Here is a 9,244-nt window from a genome sequence, read left to right as displayed (position 1 = left end):
AAAAAAAAAAGGCATGACAAACTGCCCCGATAGCTCCGATTGCAGCATAGGCAACCCTGGAGAGCAGTTCTACTCTGTCATATGGGGTCACCATGAGTCCACAGCCCTTAACAACATCAGCCACTCTGCTTGCTGGATCTGCAAAATGTGGCTACTAGTCAGCTAAAACTGTTTCAGATGCCTAGCATATCTCCAGAATGAATGAATCATACTGTTTTAGTCTAATTGAGTTGTTAAATTGTTTCCTTGTTACTCAGTTGAAAGAGCCAGCGCAGTGACCTGGAAGGCAGGTTTCTATCAGGGTATTTGACTCGATAGGGACATCAGGAATGGAATGACTGACAGGAGCAGGAGCAGCTTGTATGGTGGTCCAGGCTGGGCCTGTTGGATATGGACAGGGAGAGCTGGTGACCAGCCATATGGATTTAGACGATCTCATTCTATGAGCCTTTGTGGAAGGGGTGGAAGGTATGAGGGAGGTTGACTCTTTTTATGTATCACTTTCCTGATCTGAGTCAGTTTCAGACTGGGAGCGACCCTGTGGATTCCTGAAGCCATGACCCTCTAAGGGAGCAGCAGGTCTCAGCTTCGTCCTCTGAGGCAGCTGGTGTGTTCCAACTGCTGACCTCACGGTGGGTTAGCAGCTCGACACATAACACCCTATAGGAAAACTGATAGCACTCACTTTATAGTGAAAACAAAATCATCAAAAGTATAGGAGAAATTAGGAGCTAACCATATAGGCTCAAGTTGCAATACTCAGAATCTAAAGGCAAAATATTAAATGATGCAGGAGCCTCGAAAGAAGATGGAAAGAATACAGAGTCACTTTGCCAAAAGAACTGGTTGACATCCCACCCATTTCGAGAGGCAGCGTGTGGGCAGGAGCCAATGGTGCTGACGGAAGAAGTTTAAGGGCACTGAAACATTAGCCCCAAAGCAAGGCTCCAGGAATTGATGGGATACCAATGGAAAGGTTTCAATAGGCTGATGAAGCACTGGAAGCACTCTCTAGTCTCTGCCAGGAAATTTGGAAGACAGCTAGTTGGCCAATTGACTGGAAGAAATTCACATTTGTACCCATTCCAAAGAAAGGTGACTGAACAGAATGCTCAAATTATAGAACAATATCACTAATATCACATGCAAGTAAAATTTGCTACAGATCATCCAACACGGTTGCAGCAGTACATTGACAGGGAGCTGCCACAGGTTCAGGCTGGATTCAGAAGAAGACAGGAATAAGGGCTAGATAACATTGTTGATGTCAGACGGGTTTGGACTGAAAGCAGAGTCCCAGAAAGATGCTTACTTGTGTTCCAGTTATTGCGCCAAGTAATTGCTGAAAGCTAGGAGGATGGGTAGTGAGACTTCCTCTTATGTGCATTGGACATGTTGTCAGGAGAGACCAGTCCCTGGAGAAGGACATCATACTTGGTAACATAAGGAAAGAGTAAAAGAGCAGACAGCCCCCGTGGGGATGGATTGACAGCGTGGCTACACCAATGGGCTGCAACACAGGATCGATTGTGAGGATGGCACGGGACAGGGCAGTGTTTCCTTCTGGTGTACACAGGGTTGTGATGAGTCAGAAACAACTTGACGGCACCTAACTACCTATGGTAGAAATTGAAGCCAATGACCTTAACTTATCCACGAGCTAGATAATTACTTATTCTACTGAATTAAATGATGTCTGGCATGACAAATACAATGTCTAAATCATTGATTAATGAGATTTTGATGATATATTATTTAACATTTTTTGTTTAACTTCAATGTATCTGATTCATCCTAGGAAAGTAATTTAGAAACAAAAATGATCAATGCCGGTTTGCGATATGGATATGAATACCTGGGGAACTCCCCCAGGCTGGTTATTACTCCACTCACTGATAGATGCTACAGGTAAACCCACTAATTTAAAGCTCTATTGGAAATAGCTTTCACTCATTCATTGAAAAGTGCCAAATTATCTTTGACACCATAAATGTATCCTACAGTATTTTTTCCTAGATTCATAATTCTCTTCTCAGCTTTATGTTCAGTTTCTTTTTCCTTCTTCTGGCTTATTTTCCTCAGTTCTGAAGTACCTTAGTTAAGTATTTCTCCCACTTAAATGAAAAGAAAGCCCTTTATGTTTCCTCCTATCTGATTCATTGGCAATATCCTCCCTTTCGTTGTTATTCAAAGCTCTCTAAAGTGTAGATGATATTCCTTCTCTTTCAAATATTACCTTGATGCTGTGCACTGAAACCTGGTTTCTGTTCCTATTGCTCACCTTAAATAGTTTTGACCATAGGCTAATAGGATATCTCATTGTTGCCTTACTTACACCCTTTGACTGGTGTCTGCCGTTGCCCATCTCTCCTTTCTCCTTAAATCTATCAGTCTTCCTTTTGGATTCTTTGTGTCTTCCTCATTGTGATAGGTAGGTTTATTGTGCCAACCTGGCCAATGAACACGTGGGATTAATAAGGTCACAGTTTAATTGAAGGGAAAAGAGATAAATGGCTCTGTGAACCTTGCCTTTCTGTCTCTTGCTCTCTGATCAGACCAGTGTGCGGCTGCCTTAGCTAGTTCTCTGCCTCAACTTGCGAGCTACATAGCCTTTGGGACACCCAACCCATAGACCGTGTTGCTATAGTTTGAGGTTCCTTCAAGACCTGCTTCGCCACATTGCTGATGTATACATCACTTGAGCTGAGGACTGGCTGACTGTTGGTGATCTGCCTTGCTGTTTGCTGCCTGTGGCCAGACTGCCTGTATTGCTCTACAGAAGGCTCAGCTGTCTGCTTCCTTGACTTGCACCTAGCAGCCCTCGTGAGTTGAAGGACTGCCAGTGTATTAACTATCACACGGAAGTGAGTTGAATTGAGGCCTCTGTACTGCTCTGTGGACTAATTAGCTGTTTATTTCTTTGTGTTCTATCTATCTTATCTATCTATCTATCTATCTATCTATCTATCTATCTATCTATCTATCTATCTATCTATCTATCTATCATCTATCTACCAAATCATAAGTGTCCTGTTCTCTAGAGAACCCTGTCTAACACACTCATGAAACGTGGAACTTTCTCAAGTTCTGTTGCCATGTGATGTTGATTCTCACTCTTTATGGTTTCTATGATTGGATTGGTTTCAATTATGGAGTGATGGATTCGCTACCTCGAAGTTGACGGTGCTTTCCCCTCAGCCCTTCAGATGTCTTTATTCTTCGGGCACGCATTGCTACGGTTGAGAAGTGCTGGTCCAAGGATCATTTTACTCTGGTTCATTTTGGGGGGGTTTGTTGTAGCTTCTGAGCTCTTCTCTTTGTAGTTTATGTTCACGCTAATGAAACTAGATGTGATTAGCAATCCTGAGCCTACTGGGAGTGTCTTCCCTTCATGTCTTCCCACAATTCTGGAAAATTGTTAGCTTTTGTTTCTTATGTTTTGCCTCTTTTTGTTCTCTTTTGTGATTTTAAGCACCTTAGATCCTATAGCTGTATATTTATGGGTAATTTATTCAAATATATATTTGTCTTCTCTGTTTCTCTATCTACTTACATCTAATACTTATTTAAACTCATGACTGAGTATTTTAAATATGATTATATTTTTTTATTCCTGAAATTCAAGTGGGCTTGTTTACTAAATTAACTGTGGTATAGACTAAATTGTGTCCCCTCAACACCGGAGAAGACTTCAAAAAGTTCATGGAAAATGGAATGAAAAGGTAATGAAATTTCCCCACAAACTTTTTGAAGTCCCCTAAGACCTGATGCAACCTTAACCCCTGTGCATGTGAATGTCAACCCATTTTGGAGTGGTCTTTGTTTTGCTAATGAGACCATATCAGTGTTGGGTGTGTCTCAAATCAATTAGTTCTGAGATCTAAAGGAGCAGATTAGGCAGAAAAGCAAGGAAGCATAGGGGCAAAGCTAGCCGGCAGGCCACGTGAAGATTGTCATGGGACAAAGAAGCAGAAGCTGAAAGGAGGAGGTAAGGACTGTCACCCAGATCCAACAGAGAAGGACCCCAGAGCTGGTGCCCTGATTTAGACTTCTAGCTTCCTGCTTGTGAGAAAATAGAGTTCTGTTTATTAAAGCCATGTACTTGTATTTCTATTATAGCAACACCCAGAACCTAAGGCAGACTACTTCTTTGTCCTCACAATTTTCTGGTATCTGTTGCTTTTTATGTAAAATCTCATTTGACAGACCATCAGGATGCTGAAGTGGATAGGACAACATGTATGTAGTCACATTCCAAGACATGGCCTTCTGCTTTCTACCTCCTGAAGTCCCAACTTTTCCCTGCAGCATCTCTCTCACGATTCTCTCTCTCCACTGTGCCCTCCCTACTTCTCCATCCCCATCTCTGGCCCTTCTGTAGTCCCTCATCTAAACGGAGTTCCTTGACAGGGGCTGTTTTCTCCTGGAGTCCCGCACGTTCTTCTTCGTAGTGAAGATGGCCCGGGGGCATAATGTCACATTTCTTTCTGAAAAGGACTCTGGGGGGTGTTCTCTGTTCCAGGGAAAACTTACAGTGTTCCTTTCTTGGCTTGGGTTCTTGTGTCTATGGATAACTGAAATTTGGGTCCCAGATCCCTGACCGACGTCGTCTTTTCATGAGGCCCTGCAGGAAGGGGACGCTCCTTTGTTACTAGAATAACCTTCATTGTCACTTAGCGTCAAGGCAGTCCTTTCTCCCGCCCATTACAGCTCCCACATCGCCACGTTCTGAGGTACCTTCTCTAGTTTTTATGTGGACCTAAATATGCTGGTGTGTATATCTAGACCCCAAAGCATCATTAACTTTAGCACCTAATTGCTTCTCGGGCTGTTAATTCCACGTTCCATGGCAATTCCCCTTTCCATCTTTCCAATATGGCCCAATACTCGGAAAGCAACCATTTTGCTTTCAGTTTACGGAGCATCTTCATCTTTTGGCAAGAGGAGGACTGGGTTAAGGGTCCATTCGCTTCTCCACAGCGGCCGGAAGCCTGCACTGGATCTCAAAAGGGGAATCTGTTGTGGTTGCCATAGAAACGGCTATCAGAAGGAAATCTAGAATGACAGGCAGATCCATACACAGAGATTTGCAGAGGTGGTGGGGAAGGAAGTAAAATCGTCAGAGGAGCAGTAGCAAATTTCACTCTCAGCTTGAACTTTCTCTCATTTGCTTATGTGGATGGAAGAAAAATGACCTCATTCCCCACAGATGGTTTCTTCTTTACCTTTCAGAACCTTGTTTGGGGCCCTGCACCTGCACCTCGGGGGAGCGCCTGAAGGCCCCGCGGGCACCGGGAAGACGGAAACCACCAAAGACTTAGCCAAAGCTGTAGCCAAACAGTGTGTTGTTTTTAACTGCTCCGATGGCTTGGATTACCTGGCTCTGGGAAAGTTCTTTAAGGTTTGAATGGACTCTTCCTAGCTCTAGAATAAAGAGCCCTGGGGGCATAGTGGGTTGCATCAGGGCAGCAGTGTGAATCCAGCAACCACTCTCGGAATAAGGATGAGATTGTTGTGCTCATGGGAAGAGTTACAGCCTTGGAAACCCACACGGTCAGTTCGACTCTGTCCTAGACAGTCACTAGGTGTCCAAACTAACTCACTTTCAGCGGGATGTCTACAATGGGATAACTGATCAGAAAGCGAAGTTATTTATAGTGGAAACATAATTGACTGTAAGTAAAAGACTTACTGTAGTTTAGTTGAAGGTAAAAATTAAAGCGCTGTCAATAATTCTCAAGAACGGTGGGGTTGTATCACAACCTATCCCTCCAATTGTCAGTCCCTGCTATTGTGGAGAACTCCTATTGATAGAGGCAGGTGTCTCTTAATTGCATGGGGGCAGATGAAAGTTTCAGAGTCAGTGCACCATGTAGCTAGAGAAATGTTAACACTGGTTTAACCTGTCAGTCTTACTTTTAACAAGTTAATGCAATTTAGCAATTTAATCAATGCATTCTAAGTACCTTTTTCTTTTAAAAGAACTTGAAGTCCTTGTTTATTTTTGTTTGTTTTTTGTCAGATACCTACACTTGGAAATCTAGTAGATTCCAAAAGAATGAAAGATGTAAAACTTTATTTAAAAACACCTAATTATTTTAGAACTTTGTTGTTATATCCTGCTATTCTTATGTGGTAGAATTAAAAACAAAACAATCAATTTTGGGTTATGGGTTTTTAAATTTGATTGGTAAGGTTCTATTAAGTTGGATTGTACATAATTTTAAAGCACATTTTAAAGATTCTATAATCTTCTTAGTTCCAAATTTTCTTTTTAAATACAAGAGAGTACCCCCAAAAAACTGTAATCTTTTTTCAAAACTATATATTTGATTTTTTTAACAAAACAACCTTATCACTAAGTACTCTCCAATATACTTAATACATTTGTTAAATCTGCAATTCCATTCTTGGAAACATTTTTCAAACTCATCTGTTTAGATGGCTGACAGAACCTCCCTTGTTTTGTTCTTCATCTCTTCTATATCCTCAAATCTCTGTCTTTCCATGTCCCTCTTCATTTATGGAAACAAAAAGAAGTCACATGGAGTGAGGTGAGGTGAGTAAAGTGTGTGGGGCAAGAGAGGCATGCTGTTTTTTGCCAAAAACTGACACACCAAGATGGCCATGTGAACAGGTGCATTGTCTTGGTGGCAAAACCAGTTTCCACCTGCCACCAATCAGGGCGTTTTTGTTGCACACCGTTACACAGGCTTTTTTAGAACCTCTAAATAGAAAGCTTGATTAACAGTCTGACCTGGTGAATTGAACTCCAAATGCACCATGAGTCAGCATTTTCATCCATTTGGGAAGTTGACGGATGTCCAGAACAAGGATTGTCATCAATCGACATTTCACCTTTTTTGAAACAAGAAACCTACATGTACACTTGAGTTTTTCCGATAGCGCTGTCCTTGTTAAGCTGTACTCAACTTCACAACAGTTTCTACAGCATTTTTCTGGAGCAGGAAACAAAATTTCACAGCTCCAGCTGCTCTCTTAAATTGGCCATCACAAAAAAGGAGGTTTGATTGAAAATGCTTTTACAAAAAAATTCAATGACCAGAGAGAACCTTCCCATGTGACACCACTGGGTGGACTAACTCAGAGTGAGTTGCTGGATGCTTGTCTAAGTGGGAAAAATACATACTAGGAAAACTTCACCCAGTGGAGCCTTCTTCTGTGTTTTTTTGGAGGGAGGGGTGGTTACCCCTTGTATATAACATTATTTAAAACAAAGAAACAAAAAAGAGTATACCAACCAATTGCAGTAGAGTAGGCTTTTACTGACTGAAATATGGTATGGTTACTTTATAACAGATGTTGAGTAAACACAGTTTTTAATGCTAAAACATTTAGAATAGGAGCTTTGAAAAACCCCAGTCAAACCCTAATGAAAACAATTATCAAGAAAACATTTGAATAACCATTTAACATTTTTACTCACCCCTTTAAATACACACTTTTTTTGTAAATATGATTTAAGATTCTAACTATCATTTGAATAGCCATATTTTCTAAAATGTTTACAGAAGCATGAAATACATATTACTCACTTTTAAAATCTATAATAATTCTTTGATTTAGATTCAAATGCTTACTTGATAAGTTTTCCTTATTGATAGTGTTTATGATTATGTAGCTACTTTGAGTTAAGAGTCTGTTAGACATTTGGGGATACAAAAAACTAATAGATAGCATTATTTGTGCTGTCCAGAACTTCAAATCTGTGTAACTATTTGAATACGTGACTTTCGTAGCATTCTGCAGCCTGTGGCTTCTGATCCTTTTATTATTGGATTTCTTAGAGATAAAGGTCACAACTCTTCTCTAAATAATGAAAATGTACTGTTCTTTGGCTTGCATGGTGTTCATTTTCAGTTCAGAGTGATTCATTAGAATGAAACATGCAAATCTGAGCTCAGATACTTTGAGTTGTTTGAAGTGTGTTGCTTAGCATTGTGCATGATGTAGCCTTAGTTTCCTTGTATATGGGTACAAGCATATACAAATTGCTCAGTGAAACAGACAAACTGACACACAGACACACGTATACACACTCACATCTAGAAAATGTGTGTTTGGTCAGTATTTTTGAGTTGATTTTTTTTTTCAAAAGAAAAGCTGAATTTGGACTGAGATACTCAGATGATTGAATGGTGCAAATTTGTGAGATAGCTGTGAATTAGGATCACAAACTTGGTCCTTAAACTATAATAAATAATAAATAGTTGGCGCTTAAGGATATCAGACCATGTGGTGGTCTTATTAGCAACAGAATTTTAATTAGAGGATTACTATAACCCACTTGGTAGCGCACATGGAAAAAGCAAGTAAAATAAACTTGTAACTAAAAATAAGAAAGGCTTTGAAACTAGAACTGTACATACCAAAAGATAGATAGGAAATAAAAATACCAATTGTAAAGATTTTCAATTGATCAAACCCTTTATTCATGTAGAATAATGAATTGGTGATGAAAAACAGGCTGTCTTTAAAGATAAAGGTGAATAAGCAATTTCCTTGAGAGGATATTAAATCCCTGAAAAGATCAGGTGAAAATGCAACATTTCATTGCAATATTCGATCAGATAAAATAGAGAATTTCATTATTCTTTTTTTCTCCTAGGGACTGTTATCTTGTGGAGCCTGGGCGTGCTTTGATGAGTTTAATAGAATTGATTTGGAAGTACTTTCTGTGGTTGCTCAACAAATTCTTACGATCCAAAGAGGTAATGGACTAGTTTGTGTAGCATTATGTGAAAGGAGAAGAAATATGGCAGGTAATGAATGGACAAGTCACCATTTTATGTGGTATTGCCAAGTCATTTCATTCTTGATTACCCACAGGTATTAATGCAGGCACTGACATACTACTGTTTGAAGGAACTGAACTAAAACTTGACCCCACGTGCGCTGTCTTTATAACAATGAACCCAGGGTATGCTGGGCGATCAGAGCTGCCAGATAATCTAAAGGTATGGAACAAGTCTTTATGTCACTTACCTCCTGCCCGTGATTTTAAAGTTGATATATTAAAAAGAGCATATTATCCTTGGCTATGTTTTTGGGAAATAATTTGCTTTGAGGCATTATAATATTTTGGGAAATTATTACAGAAAAATTTTTTTAGAGCTATAAGAACCTTTATAAAGATATAGCGTCTGGGGTCTTAAAAGCTTGAAGGTAAACAAGCGGCCATCTAGCTCAGAAGCAACAAAGCCCACATGGAACAACATATCAA

General features: G+C 40.0%; 1 protein-coding gene across 1 annotated transcript in view; it reads left to right on the top strand.

Moving 5' to 3' along the window:
• Positions 1-9,244, top strand: part of DNAH7 (dynein axonemal heavy chain 7) — a 255,888-nt gene that overhangs the window by 75,620 nt on the left and 171,024 nt on the right. The window contains exons 24-27 of the mRNA XM_004701731.2: positions 1,799-1,908; positions 5,233-5,401; positions 8,630-8,732; positions 8,851-8,978. Of these exons, the coding sequence (XP_004701788.1) occupies positions 1,799-1,908; positions 5,233-5,401; positions 8,630-8,732; positions 8,851-8,978 (510 nt within the window). The remainder of the gene's footprint in view (positions 1-1,798; positions 1,909-5,232; positions 5,402-8,629; positions 8,733-8,850; positions 8,979-9,244) is intronic.

Source organism: Echinops telfairi, unplaced genomic scaffold (genome assembly GCF_000313985.2).
Source record: "Echinops telfairi isolate 266 unplaced genomic scaffold, ASM31398v2 ScPeMD7_3;HRSCAF=10, whole genome shotgun sequence".
NCBI lineage: Eukaryota > Metazoa > Chordata > Mammalia > Afrosoricida > Tenrecidae > Echinops > Echinops telfairi.
This window is presented reverse-complemented; position numbering and strand designations above follow the sequence as displayed.